Raw genomic sequence first — 25,763 nt, forward strand, 5'->3', positions numbered from 1 at the left:
AATGGATAAGAGTAGGTGGCCCCCTGGTGGTAATTCTGTAGAAGACAACCATTTTGTGTTAATAATGGTGTGCATTCGTATGCATAAAATATGAGTTTATTTCAAAATCCTTAGGAAACTACCAACCAAATGACACTTTTCTCCAGTCATTCGTGGAACATTTTTCTGAGGGAGGTTCTTTATTCTTTTCTTTTGCCTATTCTTTGGAGTACATTTTAAAGGGGTAATATTTTTTGAGCAGCTCCAAAAAAATGTAGCTGGATTTGTTGCTGAAAAGACGTACAACACCCAAACTAAAACCTTTGGTTGAAGAAGGGTAGAGGGTCTATTAAGCCATTTTTAGAAGCAAACATTCCAGAACAGGGTTTTTGCCATCCCAGTGTCTTGGTGGTGGTGGTAGATTTTTTATTTTTTTCTAACCATCATATTGCCACATATGTCTCCTTGGCTACACCTGTCCTCAACACTTGTGCACAAGGTTCTTGAGCTCAAAAAAATGTTAGGAGAAACAAGTCATTTTGTTTAGCTCCTTATCTTGGTCATCATAGAGTTTGAATCTCTGTTCATGTCATGATAGCCACTTACATAATGTATGTTTTCTGAAGAACTAAAATAAAGTTTTATTAAGTACCATGCAATTTAAAGCTCAAATCAGTTTTATTGAGGTTTACTAGACTCAAAGGCAAAGGGTATAATTTCCCTTATTCTTTATAGCTTCTGGCAGTTTAATACCACAGCAGTTGGTGACATCTTTAAGACTTTGTGTGCTTTGAGGTATCATTAAGCCTCTGTCTATAGTCAAAGAGCCACAATCAAAAGTTAAATATTGAAGGAAAAATAGACAATAAAACTTGTTCATTCTATTTCATTATGCCCAACCTCTGCCAAATACTGATTTGCAGCAGAGATCTTCTATGCCTTTTAATATCCAAAGCCAAACCAAAAAGCACAATTCTATTTTAATACTGATTATAAGTTTTGCCTCCAAGTATCTAAGTAACGCATTTCTCCAAGGCAAAGGGATGGAGTTATTTAACAAGATAAAATAAAACACAATTTTAGAAATAATCACCTATGGTGATATATGCTTTTGAAATTAGATTTACTCTTCCCCTGGGTATTAATAACATAAAAGATATCTAAATACATCTCTCTGGTATCTGTTTTTGGACAATAATAACATTAGGTCCAGCTTTGATTTCACCTCCTATTTTAGCTTCATTTGTCAAAACATGTATCTCTGCCTTCAATTTCTATCAGAGTGTATACAAGCCAATATCAGCTTTATGTGGTCTTCCAGGGGGTGTACGTACTGAACAGCATTCAGTCAATCATGTCATGTCTGAGATTACTTAAGGAGAACAGTTGTAGACTGTGGCAGGGACAAATTCTGCAAACTTTACAGTGGAGGAGGCCTCATCCACAGAGTGCAGCCTGGACAACGTCATGCTTCCTTTCCCTGTGTTTGCTGAGATCCACAGAGTGCAGCCTGGACAACGTCGTTTCCTTTCCCTCTTTTAAGCTAAGATAAATGACATTTTTCCACTTTCTCATCTGCCCATCTTAAGGAATTGAATATATTGGACTGAGTTTATCCACTCCCAACCCATACACATATAGTTGTGTCCTTCTCAAAATACTAAATAGTTTTAGACTTCAAGTGATAAGTACTTTGTTCATCTTAGCTTTTATAATCAGATAGGCATTTTAAACCTTAGGCTTTATAGTTAATTCCTGCTTCTAAATAACTGTGACCTAAAACAAACCAAATAATTAGCTATTGATGAAATGGGGTTTGCCCTTCTCCAGGCTCGGCCTTTGACACGCTATTTGCCTGTCCGGAAGGAAGATTTTGATTTGCGGAGCCATGTGGAAACTGCAGGCCACAATATTGATACTTGTTATCATGTATCAATCACGGAGAAGACCTGCCGAGGATTCCTTATCAAAATGGGTGGAAAAATTAAAACTTGGAAAAAACGTTGGTTTGTTTTCGATAGGAACAAGCGAACATTCTCTTATTATGCAGGTGAGTGAATAAAAAAATTTAAGTGATATACTCTAATCAGGAACCCTCTGTTAAGGAGAAAGGAAATTGAAGTTCAGTATAAATAGGTAGGTTGATAAACAATGGAAATAAAGAGTGTAACAGTAGCTTTGTAGATGTACATTATCATATATTTAGACTACATATGAATTTATATATATGAATATTCATTCTAGAAATAATAAATATTATATGTTTCTTTTAAAAGTATGAATTAGTCTAGTCTATTCTGAAATAAACTCAAATCCCAATATTAAATGGAATTTGTTTTTAGATCAGGATATTGTCTTTTAAACCACAAGGCCAGAGAAAAGGGTTTTTGTGATTGATGGATTGATTGATCATCAGATGTCCTATTTAAATCACACACAGTTAGGCAGCCCTAGCTGATACTCATTCAACTATAATTTGTAAACTAAAATAGTCTTTTAAGTGCAGAAAATAAAGCTTATCAGGAAATTAATGTATCAGTATCAAGTAACCAAAATAATTTTGGATTCTTAAATGCTAAATTTTAAGAAACATACACTATTGAATCTTATATAAGTACAAGAATATTAGTGTTGCTGGCGTGCTTATTAAGAAGCCTGTTGTTTATTTTTGGACCTATATTAAATAGATCCATTATTTGCATAAGTGCAGCTCTGCTGTCTTTTCAGTGACTAGAAAAGAGTGGTGTGGTCCCAGATCTTAGGAGGAAACATTGCCTTGGGTGACTGTCAGTATTCATTAACATCATCAGGAATTATTATAAAATGTAATCAATGTACTAATTGTAATTAACAGTCCAGTTATGAGGTCAGGTTATGTCCACGAGGAAGGTGTGAGAAACCTGTGGAAGAAAGGCAAGGCCGGCTTTGGAACCAGGATTGCGGGGAGCAAGAAGGGGGATGTCTGCCTTTCATGGAGGGGCCCCTTTAGTGGGGCTCCAGCGACAGCTAAAGTCAGTAGTCTAAAGCAAACAGCCTACCATCCCAGGTCCCTTGCTTTGTCTCTCTAGGGCTTTCAGACCTTGGGCTTTCCAAAAATCCACAGCAGCTTTTTTTAATTAGTATGAATAAAAAAGGAAACACACCAATTTAATAAGAAGAAATACAATTTGGTGTCTTCAGAAGGTATACACAAAACTTTGTGGTATGCTAGTCTCTACAGAAAACCTCACTGGAATTTCCTAAAAATAAATTTTTAAAAGAACTTCAGACAAAATAGCTTCATTCTTCTGTGCTCCTTTTTTCTGGAAGCTTTACTTTATTCTCTCACCCATCAGCCACATGAGTGGCTGGGCACCCTGGCCAGCTTCTCTAAACCTACCTGCTAAGCTTCTGACCCACGTAAATATGTTTTTCCAAATTGAAACTTTGGGAGATTGGTTTTTAAATTTTTTAATAGCAAAACCTCTTTCATACATGAAAGGTTACCCAAGAACCCTAATACCAAAAAAATACAAAAATTATATTTCATTCAGCTTTTTAATATTTACATAGATCTGAGTAGTGAGAACTAGTTGGCCAAATGCTGCCCATTTGGCTCTGTGTACAGTCACACATCAGGTCCTTCTGCTCCTGCCCGCCCTCCATTTCCCAGACACCAACAGGAATAGATCAACCCCAGGCAGTCGTCCAGAATCCACTTCAGGCTGGACTTGACCCTCAGCTTGTCGGTGAGGTAAATGGCCCTGTGAAGCACCTGCAGTGTGACTGCCCCAGAAGGTGAAGCTGGGGCTATGTCGTTCACGATGCTGACTTCTATCCTGGGCCGCTTGTATTTTAACTGGGAATTTTAGGAGAGTCTCCATTGAGGCACAGAAAATATGTCTGTAAATTGATGGAATGATACTATTGAGAGAGACAGAATGGATAGCATTTCTCATCAATTTACAGTAGCACTATGGATTCTTTTAATTCACAATATGGTTGTAAGGCTTATATATTTTCAGAGTTCTTTGTCTTATACAGTGCCATTCAAAGAAAAGTTTTATTCTGCCTATTTGAAACACTCATAATATTTGTTTTGCTCTCCAGATTTTATTTTCCTTCTGTTGTCAGAAACCAAGCGTTACTGTATTCTCATGGATTCCTGCAACATCCTTTCCAGCAAACGTTTGAGAGATACAGATACATTGACTTTCTCTTTCACAGAAACTGGCTGAAACTCACTAAACAGAATTTCCCAAGGAAAACCAAAAAGAAACACATAAAAATATAGTCCAGGTCAAATAAATTAGGGAAATGCTGGATTAAATGCAATCAAGTGGGTTTTCAGCTGAACCTTTCAGGGCTGTTATTTTTTAAACTAGCTTTTTGTTGTTCTTATTGGGAAAAAAGAGATATTCACTTAGTAAAAAATTCAGAATACAATAAAACTCTGTATAATGAAAGTAAATCTTGTTCCTATCACCGAAGCTCTGACCTCCCTCTATTAAGCCTGAAATATCTTTTCAGATTTTCTCTATTCATTTTTATATGTGGTTCAGTCAGTATGCTTATGTATTTTTTTTGTCTTTTATATAATTGGGACCAAATTCTTCACTCTATTCATACCCTATTTCATATACAGTAGAACCACCATAGTTGACCATCTACCTACATTGACCACCTCCTTAAGTTGACCTAATTTTCATAGACTGGAATGCGGCATATGTATCAGCACAGAGGCCTAGTTCCTTATGGAGACCACCTCCTCATGTTGACCAGTTTGTTAACAGTCCCTTAGGGTGGTCAATTTATAGAAGTTCTACTGTAATAGTATTTCAAGATTTTTTTTTTTTTTTTATATATAAGCATCTACTTTTTGAGATATACCTCTATTGTTAGTAGCTGTGGTGACTCCATTGTGTGGCTGGTCTGTAATTGAGTCAGTCCCCTATTAAAAAGCTCAACCTTGTACCACAATAAACACAAATCTGTGTATATTTGCATATGTATAAGTAGATCTTATACAATAAAGTTTTAGAAGGGGAATTGCTGAGTAAAAGGATTTTTTACATTTTTCATTGTTTTACCAAATGGCTTCCAAAAGGATTTGTCTTATTGGTGTGATAGAGCCTCTTTTCCTGCATCTTCACCCATACTTTTAAAATATGCTCACATGCATTATGATCCTTGCAAAGTTTCACTTACAAAATCTTTTGAAGAACATATTAGATTAGAGATTGGTGCTATTTGTTTGATTAGTGTTTTGATTGGTTGTTTTGTTTTGTTTCTATGGTAAACCTGAGGAAATCTTTGGAAACAGCTTAGAAAATATTGCATTGAAAAGACAGTACATCATTGGAATGAAGCTCTGTTGAAAATGGGGGAAAAAAATCATAGCGAGCAAGAAATCTGATAAGAACTATAAGTAAAATATTTTAAATTATTTTAAAATATTTCAACAGAGCTGCATATTAATATTTACATTACACAGACAGTCTTGGAGACTTTGGGGAAATAATTTGTCTCGGTGTCATTAGTGTTCTGTGTGCTAACCAGTCAGTAGTTCTGGGATATTTTTTGACTGCTAATTTGCTAAAGAGCCCTGGGCAAAGTCATTTAGTCCCTTTGGTTTAAGACTGGTAATTTCATGGTTTTTTTTTTTTTTTTCCAATATAGAAAGGGACTAATGCACTAACTCAGATTATCTGAATTAATCTTAAGTACTATATAAATATTTTAATGACAATTATAATGCAATTATCACTTCTATTTATCAGTAGGGATGAAGTATTTATTTTAATACTCATCTATCTTTACAGATAAGCATGAAACTAAATTAAAAGGAATAATATACTTTCAAGCCATTGAAGAAGTATATTATGATCACCTCAAGAATGCTAATAAGGTAAACATCAGTTTTGTAGCTTCCTACAATTTGAATGCATAAATGAGTTGGGAACAATATATATTTTTTTATTTTTGGACTCTAAATAATTTCGATTTGTTGTTCTGACATAACAGATATGGTCAGAATGGTGCTGGAAAAATAGTAAAAGTAAGTAGAATGTCTTTTTAAGGAAAAAAGACATGGAAAAGCAAGGAAATACTCTGTACATATTGGTGTTGAAGATACTGCAAAGTGACTTTGTCAGAGTTCTAGAAAGGAGTGGGGATTATGACTGCAGATACGAGGGGGATTATGAGCAAGATCTTAGAAGGGCTGTGAATAATAGCTACTGTCTATTAAGTTCCTGCTGTCAGCTAGCTACCGTGCTAGAGCTTTACAAACTAACTGCTATAAGAATTGGTGAGCTCTGGTGAAATTTCTTGTACAGAAAGGGCAAAACGTTGTCCAGTCCTGAGAAAGGCATCAGGGTCAGATGTGCGGACTAAAGCAGAGTAAAAGTAATGCATGAATTTTATATACTGGAGCTTTTAAAGAGGATGAAGCCTTCACATATGTCTGTATTATTTAATATTCTATTTTAAGATGTTTGTTTTTCATACGTTTTCTTTTTTGAATTTTAGAGTCCTAATCCATTACTCACCTTTAGCGTCAAGACGCATGACAGAATCTATTATATGGTGGCCCCATCACCCGAAGCCATGCGGATCTGGATGGATGTTATAGTTACTGGGGCAGAAGGTTACACTCACTTCTTGTTGTAGTGAACTGGGGCAACAGTCTACTTCAGGGCAGACTGCAATAACCTCTTACAAGAAAGAAGCCATATTCAATCCCAGATGGGAACACCCAACAGACCCATCCCTTGAACTGTGTACATTCAGGACTCTTTTCATATTGACAAGAAGTCATTTGTAAAAACAAATGAAGGGGTATTAATACAGAGTTTGATAATAAGAAGCAAAAGAATTTAAGTTCCCATGAGAAAACACTATTTTAATAAATAGTATCGCTTACAGGAACATTTCTTATAAACTATTTTTCACCAATTGTTGATTTTGGTGAAATAAACAGTTTACAAAATGTCTGTATATACTTGGAAATAAGGCATTTTAGCACCCAAATCATTGACGTTGACATTATTGATAATCAACTGGCTTTTTTTTTTAAAGTAGTATTTTGCTGATGGTTATTTTATAAATGTAAGCAAAGAAGGGCTTGGAGGGGAATATGTTTTATGAGAAGTTGTGCTTTAATTTTTAAGTACTGCACCAAAGCCAAAGACTTGACATGACTTCTGTTTAATGGTAGTAATGGCAATTGCTGAACTCCATTTTGTGTTACCCTGTATTTCAAAATGGAATTTAATGCCATCAAATGCCCAGGAAATTGACTTTGTAGTGTTACTAATGGCATATAAAGTAAACCACTTTTTCTAGAAAAGAAGAAAATGCAGAAAGCTGTGTGTTTTAGAAAAAAGCCATCTTCGACAACAGGCATTCTATCACATTGGACAATTTTAAATAAAGAGAATGTTCAGTGTGAGGAGCTTGTTTCACTGAAGATTTCTCCATTCCTGGTGCAGAGAATAAAGCCATCTAGTAGCTGACTTCTTTTAGATTGTCTGATTTCTCTTTGTTGTAGAATACCCCTGCTAACTGAACCCTCACATGACTTGACTATGAAATCAGATCTCTGTTTTCACCAAAGAACAGACCAAAAAATACTTATTTACAAAAATGGTGTAGTTCCATAAAAAGGCAAATGAGATTGAAATTAACATTCTCTGTGATGTACTATTTCATTATATATTTTTTACAATTAGCCTTTGTTCTTCTGAATTAAGTTAATTTTTGTTGAATGCAAGGACTTCAGGCAAGTCTTTTTTACTATGGTTTTTCAAGTGCCATTTATTCTAGTTTAAGATGTTCTGCATGTTTGTAAGTATGAATGTACTCTCTTCTAAGACATGGCAAATGAATAGAAGTAGAAAATGATAGGACTTACTAGTACCTAGTGAAATGACTAGATTAAAAGTATCTTTCTATAAAATTTTGTCAGGCCTCACTGGGTACAATTTGTTTTTAATTTGTAATGTACAGTTTGTATACATGTGTACATGTTGCCAATAATAAGATTTTACAACTGGATGACACAAGATTTTACTTGAACATTGAAGGACAAAAATCATGAGTGTCGAAGACATTTTTACAATCTGATTTTGCAGGTCACCCTTAAACCCTGTAATGATCAGAGAGAGTGAAATACAATTGCTAAAATTCTGTTGGTTAATATAAAGACAACTTTTCTGTACTGTACTGTCTTCATAGGATTGTAAAAGTATTCTAATCAACTTGCATGATGTAGTAAACCTTTAAAATATGTATGTTAAATATGTTGAGTTTTGGATTAAAATGTTGAGCTGACTTCAACATTAAAAATAGACTTTTCTTTCCTTTGGAAGCTACTTATCAGTAACATGATGGAAAATGAATTAATTAGCAAAAGAGAATTGTATAATGTACAATATATGAAGTTTGCTGTGTGCTAAAATTGTGATTTGTCATCTAGAAACTGAAGTAATTAGAATTACTGGTCATATTCTTACTGCTTACAAAATGAGATGAACCCTGAAAAAAACTGACATTTTATTGTCTCTTTACACAGATACAGTTACTACTAGAGATTGCAAGCACTGGGTTTACTTACCTTTTGATCTTGTGGGGAAAAATCATGTAAATGTAATGTGAAGCTTTACTTGGTGAGGACCTCATTTGTCTTCTTGACCTAAAGTAGATTTCTCACAGAAAAACTACCGTCAAGGATATTGTCCTGGTACTTTTTTGTATGTTAAAAAAGGCAACATTAGCAGTAGGTACCCACAGTGAAAACAAATTTGTCTCCTTCAGGCTACACTTAAAAACATCTGCCCTTGCCATTAACCACATTTTTTCCTAATTTGTTAGGCTGATAAGGGTGAATAAAGAAAACAATCCATGGACTTCCCTGCTTTTTTGTGCAATGCTTTTCCCACTATAAGGATGAGTCAGAATTTTCATTTTGCTGCATATTAAATGCAAGATGACTTCCAAAAATAAAGCAGGAGAAAAGGAGAAAAAATGATTAAGGAGACTTGCAATTATCCAAATCTATACAGAGAAAGGTTGTTAAGATATAAGGAATAGTGAGATGACTCCAGTCCCTTGGAGTCTAAAACAAGACTAACAGAGAACTGGCAATATACGGAACATATCCTGAAATCAAGTGGCTATGCTTACTATACATCCTTCCTATTTGAGAGTCATTACCTCTCAAGAAAGAGATTATTCAGTCTTTTTCACCGTGTTCCAACAGTACAAATTATCAAGATTCCAAAGATATGCTGCATTCGCTATAAACAAACTTCACTAACTCTGGCACCAATCACTGCTCCAGAGTTTATAACCAGGATAGTAAAGTGATTTACTCAAAGTATTATACCAGCTACAGCAACTTTTAAGTAGGAAAAAACTAGTTAAGTCCTTACTGGTTGATGCTTGAGGCCCCCAGGAAATCAGTTTAACAGATGTCAGAGCTGAAGTCTAGAAACCTTTGTAGTACCATTTATTAAACTGTTTATCGTGGGCCATTCCAGTTTTTTTCTCTTTCCCTCTAAAAACAGGGCTGCAGTAGATAATGTGCATTCTTATGAACTAGTTACAAACTGAGGCCAGTGAGTCAAAGGCATTGGACATGATGCATACTTTTAAATTGTAATAGAGGTGGCGGGGTAACTTGGTAACACAGTTTAACATTCGCTGCCCCCCCCCCGTCACACGTAAATGCCAGTTCTCAGCATTCTTGCCAATACTTGCTGTGTTTAATTTTTGCCAATTTAATAAATGGGGTGTTTTTGATTCCCATTTGTCAATTAGTGAAATTGGATATATCATGTTTGCTTACATGAGCTGTCTATTCATAGCCATTGGCCAATTTTATTGGAATTAACGTATTACTGAATTTCTAGGAGTAGGCTGAATAGTATTGACGTATCTGCTGCAAAATCTCTTTTTCTAGGTTATTAGACTTCACGTGTTTTTGTGCTATTTAAAAAAGTTTTAAGTTCATACACAAATATCCTTTAGGACTTTGTGGTTTGAAATCTTGACTGTTAGAAAGTTCCTTCTATCCCCGAACTATACATATTCTCCTAAATTATATTTAATCCTTTCAATTTTATTCGTCCTTTGAGATCATTTATCTACCGGATAGCATGAGGCGGGGGTCAGTATAACTCAGTAATCCACTGGTCAGGCATATACAGAAACAACAAAATCAACGAATTGAAAAGCGGCGAGAGAGCGGCGAACATCAGATTGTACGCAGGTATTTATACAGCCAGATTAAGGTCGGATTCTAGAAGCTTTTCCGGTACGGGGTAAAGCTGTCACGAGGCGGGAGGGATTTGTGATGCAGCCGAGCCTCGCGTCTCAGGCTTCCGCTCCCTCCCGGCTGCGGGATGAGATTCTCAGCCGAGGAAGCGAGGCTCCCCCGAGCTTCAGCCCTGGAATGTCTATCAGCTCACTGAAAAGGCAGGCAGCTTCCCAACCACACTCAAAATTAACATTACAAACTGTCACAGGCAAAACCGCCTAAGAACAAAACCGGCGGCCGAACCGCGAGGACAAGCGCAACGACGATCTGCGCACGTCGCCCTTGGCGGAGTGACAGGCGTAAGATGCTCTTAGCGAGTTCCGCCCCGCAGCCGACGGCGCATGCGCAGCCCGGCCTCCTACGCGGAGCGCAGGTCTCCGTCGGAGCCTGTGGGGTGCGGGCCAGCTGGGAAGATGGCGGGTGTGGGCTTGGCCGCTGTGGGGGCTTGGGTACCTGGTCGGAGCTGGGGCTGGGCAGCCGTCTTCTTCGGCCCCCACCGTGGCCTCAGCGCGTTACTTGCACGGATGCCCCAGCGGGCGCCACGATGGCTCCCAGGTCAGTGCCCGAAAGGCGGGAATAGCGTGCGTTCTTTCGAACGCCTCGAGTTGCGTCAGTTCCTGGACCTGTACAGTGCGTTTTTGGCGCCCCCTTCAAAAACGCCCCTGCATTATCACCCCGGTTCTAGGCGCTTTGTACAGCCCTGGTGGAGGCTGCGGAGAAAGCTGGGCTGCGGCCCGAGGGCATTCGGGGCAGCCCGGGCCTTCCTGGCGTTCGGTGGTCTGCAGTTTACGGAGCTCCTGCTCTCTGCCTGTTTTCCTGCATTAAACACTAGCACTAGGAAGGATGAAGATGTGCGTTTCATGCCTTTGATTATTAGTTGCTTCTGGGGTTTAGAGATTGTAACTCAAACTCTTTAGGCCACCCTTTCTTGACCTGAGGGAACTTAAAATAGAGGAGGCATGCTCTTTTTAAAAGTGTAGACGCCCTTGTCAAGCCTAATTTCCAGTATTGTGTTGGGGCTCCTACTCAGTAAAAGAACCGTAATCGGTACCGTGCAAAGGAAACTAGAATTTGGACCAAAAAATCAGAGAACCTTTCCATTGTACACTAGTCTGTCTCGGAATTACAGGGTTTTTTTTTGGCTTTGTGTGGTGTTCACACCCTTGCCACGAGGAATGGTAATTAATATCATGGCAGAGATTCTCTGTTTTGAGTTAAATTTTTAAACTTACATAATCAGTTTAACTTACATTTAATTGTACACAACGAAAAGGTGTATTGTATGTAAGTACGCCTAGCCAAGTATGTCAGTTCATTAACCAGAGAATAATAGGCTTTTGTCTGTTTAGCAAACATTCAGTAAGCATTTTTGCACCAGGCTTTGAGCTCATCTTTATGATGCAAAGATGATTTATGATTATTTTGTTAAGAATCTGTCCACTTACAACTCACTAACATTACTAAATTGTAATTACCTCGGGAAAATCACTGGTTGGGACATAATATCTATCCCCTGAAGGGGATAGAAAGGAGTTTTTGAGTGTTCTGCTAAGAAAATGGGAAATGAACATTTTTTGCTGATACAGTCTGTAAACCAACATAACTGGCCTCTACCAAAAGTCTGAATTTTAGCAGATTTTTCTCTATTTTGAAACTTTCAAATAAGCTTAAGGCCTTCAATTAAGTTTTATTAAAAACTGGGGAAAACTTTAGCAACAAACAGCGAAGAGACTTAGTTTCCATCAGCCACAAGATAGTGGAGGGAAGGCTTCATTTAATAAAGAGATTCTATTAAAGTTCAGATAAAGACTATAAGGAAGTACATAAACCTAATGTCTTTGTAGGGAGGAGGAAAGATTAAAAATGACTTTGCTTTTTAAAAATGTCTTAAGAGCAAATATTGATTTTATAGTAAGGAGAAAATTTGATAAAGAAATGGAGTAAGTTCTTCGTTGTACTGTTACAGTTGTACTGTTATGCTAAGATCTGTGTATACCATTTACAGAAAGCCAAACTAACAAATAAAACACAGATTGCAGAATCCTGTGAGAAATTTTCCACAAATGATGCTATTAAAGGTAATTCAAGGTCATTGTAATGAAACTACGCCTTGAACTCACCTCAGCTGATAAAAATTACGATGAAGCTGTTAACCATGGCCCATGATTTTGTGGGTGGAAATGAGAGGCATGGCACCTTCCTCTTGCAAACAGTTTATCAAGGGCAGTTTCTCCCTCTCATCCTCCCCACAGGGAGCATGTGAAACTCTTCAAACTTTAAACAAAAAAGACAAAAATCCCTCAAGAGAGGCAAAACTAATGTAAGTCAATCTGAATGTTGACCGATCATGTTTAGGATAGACAATACAGCAACACAGGAAAAATGTTTTTTGATGAGTCATATTTTTGTTGCTTTGGAATTTCTAATTCATTGTGTATTTTGGAAGAATCAAGATTTGGACTTTGAAGAAGGTACTGATTGGACACCATTTTAAAACTAGAGATCTCATGCACAGACATTAATTTAAGACTTTGAGTCTGTTTATGTTTTTCCTATTAAATGAAAATGGTGTTTAACATGAATGAGTTACAAAAGTTAAGATTGAAAATATATGTGGCTTTCTAAAAACTGAATTTGCAAACCGTACTTTATGTTTTGTGTACTTTGTTCAGCTTGCAGACAAAAGACGTCATTCTCTTTACTTAATCGACCAGACCTTCCAAGCCTGGCTTATAAGAAGCTAAAAGGCAAAAGTCCAGGAGTAATCTTCATCCCTGGCTATCTTTCTAATATGAATGGTACAAAGGCTTTGGCGATTGAGGAGTTTTGCAAATCTCTAGGTCACGCCTATATAAGGTAGGAACAAAACATTTCAGAGAAAATATTGCTACCATTTAGCATGGCAATGGAGAATTACTTCTGCCCTAATCAACTGAAGTAAATGCCAGTATTTTTATAGATCAATTTATTTTGTTTCATTGTAATGGCAGCCTTTAGAAGACCTTTTATAAAGGTCTTTGTGGCACTGACAGTGCTGGCCGGAAAGGACATCTTAAGGAAACCAGCGGTAAATAAACTACTTAGATGCAATAATCTGTCTGACAACAAACAATGTACTAGTTGGCTTTCTTGTGATCTCTTTTAATTTTATTATGGTTTTCTATTAGGAACTTAAGGCTGTGTTTAACTACTGTTCTAAAATATGTATTTAAAAGTAATATGTATTTAAAAGCATTGTAAAATTAGTATTGTATGATTTGTTTCTGCTTGAGTTTTATCTTTCCCCTAATTCTGGTAGTCTGAGTATGTATAAGCATATATAGGGATAGATGGTATTTAACTAAAGCTTGATTTTATAATTCCTAGTTTTTCATACTGACAGTTATTTTAGTAAAATCATGTGTTTACATTGTCATTATTATTAGGTTTGCTTACCTTGAAGTCATTTATGTAGTGTCTAATTTTCCAGAAGAGATGGTAGGATGTAGTGGAAAGAATATTGGCCTGGAATTTAAGAAATAGGGATTCTACCAATATCTGTGATAAGTTGGTTAATAAACACTGAACCTAGTTTTGCCATCAAAAAATAAATAAGGTGGCCAGGCGGGGTGGCTCACACCTGTAATCCTAATACTCTGGGAGGCCAAGGTGGGTGAATTGCCTGAGCTCAGAAGTTCAAGACCAGCCTGAGCCAGAGCAAGATCTTATCTCTGAAAATAGCCAGGTACTATGGCAGGAGCCTGTAGTCCCAGCTATCGTTTGAGGTTGTAAGCTGTGACGCCACAGCATTCTACCTAGGGTGACAAAAAAAAAAAAAAGAGAGAGAGAGATTGGACTAAAGATACTTTGAGTACTTTTCTAGCTCTTAACAGCCTAAAAGTCTATTTGTCTAAATTTTTAGAAGAGTAGTTTCACTAACATTCAATAATTCTAGAAAGTACAGCTATATATAAATTTTAGATAATCTGTTGAAGGGATTAGCAGAAATTATATCATGGATCGCGTCTTATTTCTTTTATGAAATTAACTGAATTGTTCTATTTTCATGCTCAGAACTCTGAAAATTTGTAATGACTTAAATGTTATTCTGAAGATTCTAGTGTTGTTTTTTTTTTTTTGTAAATAGACACTCTAGCACTATGCTATGTGCTGCATAATATACAAAGAATTATAAAGTATTGTACTTATACCTTTAAGGATCTTACAGTCAGGGTGGAAGAACCTAGATAAAATACATACAAGAAATTAAGCAGATGACAGCAGAATGTGATTAAATTTCAAAAGAGCATTATACTTAATTGCATAAGGTGAGAGAAAGAAAATAACATTGAAGTGAACAGAAAAGACTGTATAAAGGAACAATGATGAAGAATAGTTGGGATTTGAATAGAAGGAAAGTGCTATCCAGGGAGGGTGTCTACCCTGAGCAGAAGTATGGCTATTGTTTTTCTCTTATGCCCTTGAAAGAATTTGAATCAAGAAATTACAGTTTTATTGGTTCTTTAATTTCACTTGAGACTGTGAGAGATATAATTATTTCCTATCTCTCTGGGCCTTCTACGTTTTGGATGCTAATAAGTATACCTTTTATAAAGTATATCACTTTGCTACAATTTTTTAATGTCATAAATTCCTTATTTGCATTTATCAAAGTTCATTGCAACATAGTCACTATTAACTATTGATTGCATTTTAGTTTATTATAAGAGTTTATTTTCTATTTTCATATTCTCCAATTTCTCAATTTTTGTGTTTTTTTACTGTAAAATTTAAATTTTGAACGATTATATAATTTATTATACAAGAAATAGTACATATACATATATGAAAATGGTTTGTTAAGGTCCTGCCACCATGTCTGAGATAAGATTAAGTTACATCTCAGGAATGTGACACGTGGTTATAAGACTAGTATTCTCTCATAATTATTTCTAATGGAATTTTCAATGTGGGACTAGGACCTGGAACATTGAAGCTACTAGGACAGAGATGTGTTACTGTTTATAAAAGTCTTAAGATGCTGGATGTGTTTGAAGTATTTTTGTCCGTGGATCAGGGTTGAGCAGAAGTGAGCTATATTTTTTTCCTTGTATGTAACCTGTTGGTATCACTAAGTATTTATATTTTCCTTCATGACAGAGCTCTACATTTATTTTTCATTCTTACCATGTATTTGGAAGTCATCTCACTATAAAAGTTGTAGCAGTTCTTTCCCAAGAAGCGGGGAAAAGGAGAATTAACTGGTCCCACACCCAACCCCATCTTCTTCATACTCTGGATTGAGGGAGAAACAATTGATTTAGACCACAGCAGCTGGCTTGTTCTGTTTCCCACAGATCTAAGATCATTTCACTTCAGAGCTAAAGAAAAATTTAATTTCTTCTTCCTTCCCTCACTTATAAATCCCTTATCTCTACAGGAATATGAGTATGCTATATATATTGTGTGTGTGTGTATATATATATATATATTCGTACATATCCCTTAAAAACTCAGGGATTTATTAGTTTTTGCCTGATTTTAAGAATCAGAAAAACAAGGAATCTTTAATATTTGAATTAGTATTTCTTTCTACTTTTATCTTCCAGTTCTATTTATTTGGTAACTGTTATTCTCAGGGTGTGAGGCTTCCATGCCTAGCCACTGTGAAGAATACACAGACAAAAATAAGCTGGTGGTATCCTACCCTACACACACACATCAGGATTTTACATTCTCACAGGAATGAACCATCTCATATACACAGTCTTAGAGACCAGGATGTAATAAGTCACTTGTGACACATTAAAGTAAATCCTATGTAAGTTTCATAAGGGAGAGATTTTTTTTTTCATCCTTTCTGGGAAGCATTTCCTTTACAAGTTTCATTTGGAATAGGCTGTGAGAGAGGATATTAGTAAAAAAAAAAAAAAAAAAGGTGGTGGAGGGTGGCACCTGTGGCTCAGTGAGTAGGGTGCCGGCCCCATATACCCAGGGTGGTGGGTTCAAACCCAGCCCTGGCCAAACTGCAACAAAAAATAGCCAGGTGTTGTGGCAGGCTCCTGTAGTCCCAGCTACTTGGGAGGAAGAGCTGGAGGTTGCTGTGAGCTGTGGTGGGAAAAGGTATTCCAGATGAAGAAAACAATAGTATGAGGTATAAAACAGATCAGAAAACATAGAGCCTATTTTAGAAATAGCAAATTAATCAATTTGGCTAAAGCAGTAGTTTCTTCTGATGAAGTAAGAAAGGGTTGGTCTGAGATGATTACAATATAATGATCTACGGAAACAAGTCAAAGCACTAAAGTTTTATATTGTATGTGACAGAGAGCTATTAAAGGTAATGCCATATCAATATAATGTTTAGGAAAAAAACCTGACAGGTATAAAATGGATCCATTTGGAGAGGAGAGTCATATTATAGAGTTATGGGAGGCAACTGGTATAGTCTAGTTTTATGATAACAAAAACCTGCACCAAGATACTGGTCTTTTCCAAAGTGCAAAGAAGATGAACATAAGAAGAAATGAGATTGAATGATGATGATAGAGGGAAGACAGTGTTCTGTTCACTGGAAAAATAAACTTGAATAATATAGTCTGCCCTTAATGAACTGACATTCTAGTCAGAGGGAGACCAACATGTATTTAAAACATGATTGCACTTGTTGAAGAGCGTTGAGTATATACAAAAGAAAGAGGTACTAAAATGGGCATATGTCAAGCATAGTTCTAAAAGAGTTGTTGTGACTTAAAGAATGATCAGGAGTTTGAGTGATAATGGAGGCCATGCTAGGTGATGGAACAGCATGCAGGAAAGCTCAAAGTTATGAAAGGGCTTACTTGGGAATTGAGGATAGTTCAGTATGACAAGGGTTTAGGGTAATATATACGCATGGTATATACTTCATGTTTTAGTATATTAGGACCTTTAAGGAGGAGTAAAATTCACAGATCAGACTTAGACCTCTAGATAATTAGGAATTTGGAAGGAGAAGTGGGTGGGTTAGTGATGATGAATTTGATTCTAGTCTCCTTCCCTTCCATTAATTCTGTAAATATATGCTAAGTACCTACCATTTGGAAGGAACTGATCTAGGTACTGGGAAAGTATTGAACAAAACCAAGTTTGTGCCCCTGTGGAGCTTTCACTTGATGTGGGAGACAGACCACAACAGATAATCCAGTATTTTATATGTCAGTGCTATGAAAAAAATAACGTAAGGAAGGAAATAGAGAATGACGAAAGAAACACAGTTTTTTATTTTTTTGAGACAGAGTCTCACTTTGTCACCCCCAACAGAGTGCTATAGCATCATAGCTCACAGAAACCTCAAACTCTTGGGCTCAAGTGATCCTCTTGTCTCAGCCTCCCAAATAGCTGGACTACAGGCACCCGCCACAATGCCCAGCTATTTTTAGAGACAAGGTCTCGCTCTTGCTCAGGCTGGTCTCGAACTCATGAGCTCAAGCAATCCGCCTGTCTGGGCCTCCCAGAGTGAGCCTATGTATTACAGGCATGAGCCCATGCCTGGCCAAGAAGTACAATTTTAATGATTGAAAACTCAGGGAAGCCTTTTCTGTGCATGTAACATTTGAGCCAAAGGCCTTTATGAAATGAGGGGGCGAGAGCAATGTTGATGTATATCTGAAGGTAGACTATTTCATGTAGCGGGAAAAACCGATGAGACAGGAATGTGGGTGGTATATTCCTTTAACTTCAAGAAGAAAGGTGAGGATACAGTTGGCAGGGAAGAATGTAGAAAATTGAGATTAAGTAGTCAGGCACGAAAGCATTGGAAGGACTTTGGATTTAATTAAGGATTATGGAAAGCCTGTGGAGGGTTTGTGCAAGACATGTTTTTATTTTAAAAGGATCACTCTGTCTGCCTATGTGGAGACTAGGTAGTGAAGGTGAAAAATGGTGATGGAGAGACTTATTAAGTGAATTTTTATTAGTTCAGTCGAGATGACAATGACTTGGAGTAGGGTGGTAGCAGTGGAGGGGGTGAAGAAGTGCAAAGAGGAGATATGTAAAGTTCAAGATAATAGGATTTACTAAAATATATATTGACTGTGCTGTTTTACTAGCATTGCAATAATGAGGAATGTGCTACCTTTCTCTTTTTTTGTTCCAGATTTGATTATTCAGGAGTTGGAAGTTCAAATGGTAACTTAGAAGAAAGCACAGTGGGAAAATGGAGAAAAGATGTTCTTTCTATAATTGATGATTTAGCTGAGGGACCACAGGTAACTGTTTTTGTTAAATATGATTATTGACTATAACCTTGTGATATTTAAGCTGTTTCCTTAGGTATGAAAATTTATTTGATTATTTAAATGTTTGACAATCAAGTTTGATATTTGATTTAAAATTGTTCTATTGGCCAGGCACAGTGGCTTACGCCTATAATCCTGGCACTGTGGGGGCTGAGGTGGGTGGATTGCTTGAGCTCAGGCATCTGAGACCAGCTTGAGCAGCAGTGAGTCTCTGTCTCTATTAAAAACTAGAAAATTTAGCTGGATGTGGTGGTATACACCTGTAGTGCCAGCTACTGGGAAGGCTGAGCCAAGAGGTTCTCTGGAGCCTAAGAGTTTGAGGTTGCTGTTAGTTATGCTGCCACGGCACTCTAGCCTGGGGCAACAGAGTGAGACTCTGTCTCAAAATAAATAAATAATTCTATTATTTTTACTTTCTAATAAAATATAGGTAGCATTTTGCTTTTTACTGTACAAATTTTGTTTTATATTCATAATTTATTCTGCATTATAGACTTAATACTTTAACAAAAGTTAGTCATGAGTGAATTCTACTTGTGCCAAATATTTAAAGTCTGAGAGCTACATATTTTTTAAAAGTACATACATTTCTATTAAACTACTCCCTTTGTAGATAAGAAATAGGAAATCGTCTTTAAAACTATACCTATTTTTATTTTTAGATACTAGTTGGAAGTAGCCTTGGTGGATGGCTTATGCTTCATGCTGCAGTTGCACGTCCAGAAAAGGTCATGGCTCTTATTGGTGTAGCTACAGCTGCAGATGGCTTAGTGACACAGTTTAATCAGCTTTCTGTTGAGGTAAGTTACGGGTTGCTTTGCAATCACAGCATATATATCTTCTATCTTTTTTCCATTTCCTCTTTCTCTGAATATTTCTCCATTTCTTGTCTTAGCTGCCCTTTTGTACACAATATCTTTCCCACCTTTAACTGTTTGGCCTCTTGTTTAAGATTTCCTTTTCCTTTGAAATCACACTTTGAAATTTCCTTTTTTAGCATTTTTTTAATTCACATTTACTTATTTGGATAATATGTTGTGATCTCTTTTTGTACCTCTTTTTCTTAACTTTCTGCCATATGGAAGATGTTACTGTATTCTTCTGACCATGTTAAACTAGGCTAATCAGTTGTGCAATTACAGTTGTTCCTCAGTATACGCAGGGGGGACCTGTTCCAGGACCTCCTTCAGATACCAAAATCCACTGATGCTCAAGTCCCTGACATAAAATGGCATAGTATTTGAGTATAACCTTCTCTATAATTTAAATCATCTCTAGATTACCTTATAATACTTAATTCAATATCAGTGCTATATAAATAATTGTAACTATTGTTTCGGGAGTGATGACAAGGAACAAATTCTGTACATGGTCAATTTTTTTTTCTCAAATATTTTTGGTCTATGGTTCATTGAATTTGCGGATGTGAAACCCACAGATATGAAGGCCTGACCATATTTTTTTGCCTGAAAGTAGCCTCAGATCCTCTCAGCAGTGCTTTCTAGGCAGACATTATCAGTCAATCAGAGTTAGCACACAGACGTAGTTTGCCATTCCTGGCTTAACATACTTAGTTGCCCTTCTTTTTCTACTCCTAATTCTCATTTATTTATTTTTTTAAAGAAAATGCTTTTTGTTATTAGCATATTTTTCAGCAAATTGTGGTGGAAACGAGGTTTCTAAAGTAACTTAGAAGATAATTAGTTTATTAAACATATAAGCAACTTAGTATTCTATAAGGATAAAGTAATAATAATAGCTGTTTATTTTTGCATGTTTTATATGTTTTGCAGTTTATTGAGGTCTCTTTGGGCTTTTTTCCCTTAGGAGTCTAAATTTCACCTGTGAGGCTAAGATCCTGGCAGATCTGAGACACAGAAATTAAGAAAAGAAAAACAGTCTAGAATAATAGTTCACAAAATAATGGTCCCTAGGCCAGCAGCATCAGCACCACTTAAGACAGTGGTTCCCAACCTGTGGGACATGACCCCTTTTGGAGTTGAACGACCCTTTCACAGGGGTCGCCTAAGACCATTCTGCATATCATATATTTACATTATGATTCATAACAGTAGAAAAATTACAATTATGAAGTAGCAACAAAAATAATTTTATGGTTGGGGTCACCACAACATGAAGAACTGTATTAAAGGGGCGCGGCATTAGGAAGGTTGAGAACCAGTGACTTAAGAGCTTGTTAGAAATGGAAACAATGAACTTTACCCTTAATCAGAAACTGGGGCTACAGCCCAGCAATCGTGTTTGAATAAGCTCCCTATAAAGTTTGAGAACCACTGCTCTAGAGAATGGAAGAAAAGAATAAGGAGGAAGCAAAAAAAGTTTAAAAAGGAAAATAAACTGTAAATAGTTGAATAGTAGAATGTTACTGACTTTTGCCTCAAGTTATGCATTAACACCTATTCCGTATATCATCTGTTTTAAGTTCATTATTAGTTCATGTTGTTATTCTCAGCTCTATAAGAAATAGCATTGTCTGGGTAGACGGATTCCTCATTATTTTCAAAATTATTTTGAAATTACAAAACTGGTCCTATTTCTGAATTTTTTCACTGTCTTGGTCCTTTCTCATACATAATTGCTCAGTATCCTCGGGCTTTTCTTGATGCCTTTTTGTGTATCAAAATTTGGACCCCTGGCTTCATCCTCTTAACTCAATAATACAGTGCTGCTCAAGGTAGGAAATTACCTCAAGGACATGGCAGTTTAAATGGGAGTTGGTTTTTTGTTTTTGGTTTTTTGATTATAATTTTTGGCTTCTAGTAAATGACAAAATCTAGGCACATTTATTTTTTCATGTGTGTATTCACATCACTCGGAGTGAGGATAAGGTAGATACTCCCTAAGTAACTGAGAAGATTTATAGACTGCAAATCAGGGCATATTTTTGCTAATCCTTAATCAGATAAGCAGTTAACAGAAATATGTTAAGCCACTGCCAATTTAAAACCGAGTATAAGGAAAGAACAGGACCACTATCTCTTCTTCATACAAACAGCTAGCCTTAACACTATCACGGGAAGTGGAGATTGTTACCATCTTCTGTAAGCTTAGAATGTTAAACTCAGCATTTCTAATTATCTAGGAACTTGACCTCCCTTTTAACTCATTATTATCTCCTGTGGACACTAGAGGGCCTAATGGTGCACAGCTATTTGGAATCTAAGCTTCTGAACCACATTACTTTGGTGCAGGTTCTTCTTGGCATAGAATGGTTTATACACCGCATATTATGAGTAATGCTGTTTTTTCTATTTCTGAAATTTTTGAGGTTTTGAGACATAAAATGTTTTATAAAGCTAACTTGGTTCTTCAATTCAATGGCAGGTAACAGAGCTAGTTAATGCCAGGGATGCTTAAAATGAACTATTATTAATTCAGTGTCTCAGTGATTAGCATAGCTTCCACTTCAGCTAACAACCAATAAAAAAAGGTCTAGTTACTGAAATACATACAAATTCAGGAACAGTTCTGAGTAGCTTGAGGATAAATGACTATCATTTTTGCTTTAACTGTTTGGTCACATATTTTAATACAGAGAACCCCAAGATATTAATATAGATTTATACATTTTATGGTTTTTTAGAATTTCATTAATTTTCAATCACTTGGGGACAGATACCTAAAAGTATAACTTTCAGATATTTTATTTTTTTAATTCTTATTTTCCCTTTTATATTTGCAGTAAATTAACAATTTTAAATGTGGGGAAATCATAGTATTTTTATTGAAACATTAAGCTTCAAATATGTTATATGTCACTTTCCTTTAAAAGAATTTTTGGTAAGATGTTTTTTTTTCTAGTCAGAAATACTCTTCATATTACATGATTGTAAAAGCCAAAACTGTTCACAGCTTGATTTTTTTTTTTTTAATTCAAATTCTGGTAATCTTTCCAAAGAATTTAGTATATATAAAAAAACTTTTGTGCTCAAAAAAGTTCGTGGAAGTATCTCATGTGAATGATTAAGCTAATGATCTTAAATTGATTATAATGAACTATTAGGTAGCATTTAAAACCTTTAAAATTTTTAGAATTTTTAAAAGCTCAGAAATACATGTACTAAATAAAGCAGCAAAGGAAACTATATTAATGTATAATAGATATGTATTTTACAAAAAATACATGTATATATTTTTATAAAACCAAACATCATAGAGCAATACTGGAAGGAAATAAACCAGAATGTTAATGGTTATTATACCCATGAGGTGGTAATATGGATAATTTATTTCTTTATATGCTTTTCTTATTATGTTTTTTATAATGAGTATGTATTACTTATTATAAAACATTCTAATTTTTAATTAGAAAAATTAAGACAAGGCCGGGCGTGGTGGCTCACCTGTAATCCCAGCACTATGGGAGGCCGAGGCAGGTGGATTGCCTGAGCTCACAGGTTCGAGACCAGCTTGGGCCAGAGTGAGACCCCCATCTCTAAAACTAGCTGAGTATTGTGGCGGGTGCCCGTAGTCCAAGCTACTAGGGAGGCTGAGGAAAGAGAATCACTTAAGCCCAAATGTTACAGGTTGCTGTGAGCTATGACACTACAGCACTTTACAGAGGGTGACAAAGTGAGACTCTGTCTCAAAAAAAAAAGACAAATTAATACAAATTGTAACTAAAAAAGTACAAATTCTCAATAAAAGGATATATAATGTTTTATTTTAAGGGAATAAATGTAGAAATGATATTATTTTTCACTTTGCAGGAAGTATGTGGAAGATTTGTCAACCCCCCCCCCCCCCAAAAAAAAGGATCTTTTTCTCATTCCTGCAACTCTGGCAGGAAAAACTATACATTTTTTAATATTCAGCCTAAAATTGCTTGAGCATGTATAAGATTGCAGCACAGTAATCACTCTTATTTTTAATTTTTAGTTCTGTGCTCGATTCTACCCCTTTCTCCCTTATCTCATATTCATTTTAGCCAGTTCTCTTATGTATACTTTTAGTTTTATGATTTAGAAATCTAAACAATTTTTATTCTAATATTTGGTTTTATATAAATATGAATGATAACCTAGAATTGATTCTAAGACATTATTATACTTTTTTCTCCCTTCATTTTCTTTTTCAGTTGGTGAAGCAACATTTGATTTAAGATGTGTAATAAAGTTAAATAAATTTGAATGCTAGCCATAATAGTTAACTAGCCCTAAATTTCGAACATGATATTTATTTCTCTTTTATAAAAATGGAATAATAACACATAATTAATATAACAATATTATTGGATCTTATGGGATAATATGTACACAGTACTGTCACAGTACCTCGCATGTATTTAATTATTGTTAATTATCATTACACTTTATCCTCTTATTCAAGGACTGCTTAGATTATTTGAAACAATTACATGTGTCAATATTGGCGTAAAATCCTAAATACTTTTCCTAAATTTTTTCAATAGCTAAAAAAGGAAGTGGAGATGAAAGGCGTGTGGGCTATGCCATCAAAATACCATGAAGAAGGAGTTTATAACATTCGGTACAGTTTCCTTAAAGAAGCTGAACACCACTGCTTGCTACATAGCCCGATTCCTGTGAACTGCCCTGTAAGATTGCTCCATGGCATGAAGGATGACATCGTGCCTTGGCATACGTCCATGCAGGTTGCCGACCGGGTGGTTAGCAAAGATGTAGATGTCATCCTCCGAAAACACAGTGATCACCGAATGAAAGAAAAAGCGGACATTCAACTTATTGTTTATACTATTGATGACTTAATTGATAAGCTTTCAACTAGTTAACTAGTATCACATTTTTAGTTGGTACATAAACTAATGTGTCCAGATTAGAAGAGGGATAACAGATCAAAGACCCTAATAGTTTAGGTCCCTTTTCTATTTTGTAAATATGAGTATTTATTTAATGACGTATTTACACAAGTAGTATAAATTGTAATGAAAGTACCAGCTGCTATTTGAAAATTTTCTCTTTCCTTCAATCCTTGATCTTTTTTCATTAAAATATTTACTATTTTTTTATTCAAGAGCTATTTACCTTTCTTATGCTTATGTTAGCTGTGCCAGCTCTTACTTGCATTCTCTTCTACTTAGAATTATTAATAAAACTTGAATTTTTGTTATAGATGGAAATTTATAAAATTACTTGTGATTTTAAAACGCAGGAAAATACTTATAGAAATATTGAAATGATTGGAGAAATGTCTGAAGCATAATAAAGTTCAAAGACTAAGGATATTACTTTATATTTTAAGGTTTTACTTTTTTAAAGGCTCAAAACTTTTTTTTTTTTTTTTTTTTTTTTATTTGTTGGAGACAGTCTCACCCTATTGCCCGCAGTAGAGTGCTGTGGTGTCACAGCTCACAGAACCTCCAACTCTTTGGCTCAAGCAATTCTCTTGCCTCAGCCTCCCAAGTAGCTGAGACTACAGGTGCCTGCCACAACGCCCAGCTATTTTTTGTTGCAACTGTCGTCATTTAGCTGGCCCAGGTTCGAACCCACCACCCTCGGTGCATGTGGCTGGCGCCCTAACCACTGTGCTACGGGTGCCGAAAGGCTAAAAACCTTGTACAGTGATATATTTTTGGCACATATGTCATATATTTAAATGGGGAATTTCATCTTAATGAAATAGCATTTTTATATTCTGATGGGTGAAACTAAAGAGGAAATTAATCTTTATATTAATATTTAATTTAATATTTAATTTAATTAATATAAATTAATCTTTATATTACTGCCTACATGGAGAAACTTTTTAAAATTAATACTGTCCTAAGTACAACTAAGCAATTGGTTGCCACCTAAATCAGAGGACTTTCTAAGGTGTAGAGAGTTAGTAAGAAAATATTAAATGCGAGTACAAGGTTTTTTTTTTTTAACTAAAATGAGCTTGTGCAATAATCGGCCTTAATATTATTGAGATGGTGTTTTTTTAGGTATTAATTTTGGCTGGACTTTAACCTGCTTAGGTTATGTCTGTCAAAGTAGAATTTTTGTTGACAACATATGACATACAATATGTATGTATATAAAGTGAGCATTAATGAGGAAACCAGCAGATGTGAACCTGGTTCAAAGGAACCAAGCCTGTGGCTCAAGCGGCTAAGGCGCCAGCCACATACACCTGAGCTGGAGGGTTGGAATCCAGTCTGGGCCTGCCAAACAATGACGGCTGCAACCAAAAAATAGCCAGGCGTTGAGGGGGGCGCCTGTAGTCCCAGCTACTTGGGAAGCAGA

The 25,763-nt window shown here is 35.9% G+C and overlaps 2 protein-coding genes across 23 annotated transcripts in view; both read left to right on the forward strand.

Moving 5' to 3' along the window:
• The window catches only part of PHLDB2 (pleckstrin homology like domain family B member 2), a 234,988-nt gene extending 227,579 nt beyond the window's left edge, over positions 1-7,409 (forward strand). For all 21 annotated transcript variants that reach the window (XM_053565833.1, XM_053565835.1, XM_053565832.1 and 18 more), the window contains 3 exons: positions 1,810-2,029; positions 5,781-5,866; positions 6,490-7,409. In XM_053565833.1, coding sequence (XP_053421808.1) covers positions 1,810-2,029; positions 5,781-5,866; positions 6,490-6,630 — 447 coding nt within the window. In that variant the 3' untranslated portion in view covers positions 6,631-7,409. The remainder of the gene's footprint in view (positions 1-1,809; positions 2,030-5,780; positions 5,867-6,489) is intronic.
• Positions 7,410-8,701: 1,292 nt separating this feature from the next.
• Positions 8,702-24,549, forward strand: ABHD10 (abhydrolase domain containing 10, depalmitoylase). Of its 2 annotated transcripts, XM_053565849.1 has the most exons (5): positions 8,702-10,834; positions 12,952-13,135; positions 18,396-18,507; positions 19,200-19,337; positions 23,969-24,549. In XM_053565849.1, exons 1-5 carry the CDS (start codon positions 10,621-10,623, stop codon positions 24,305-24,307), a joined length of 987 nt encoding a protein of 328 aa, XP_053421824.1. In that variant the 5' UTR covers positions 8,702-10,620; the 3' UTR covers positions 24,308-24,549. The 2 variants fall into 2 exon arrangements, with proteins under 2 accessions (XP_053421824.1, XP_053421825.1); XM_053565850.1 differs by lacking the exon at positions 12,952-13,135.
• Positions 24,550-25,763: the final 1,214 nt, after the last annotated feature.

Source organism: Nycticebus coucang, chromosome 16 (genome assembly GCF_027406575.1).
Source record: "Nycticebus coucang isolate mNycCou1 chromosome 16, mNycCou1.pri, whole genome shotgun sequence".
Lineage (NCBI taxonomy): Eukaryota > Metazoa > Chordata > Mammalia > Primates > Lorisidae > Nycticebus > Nycticebus coucang.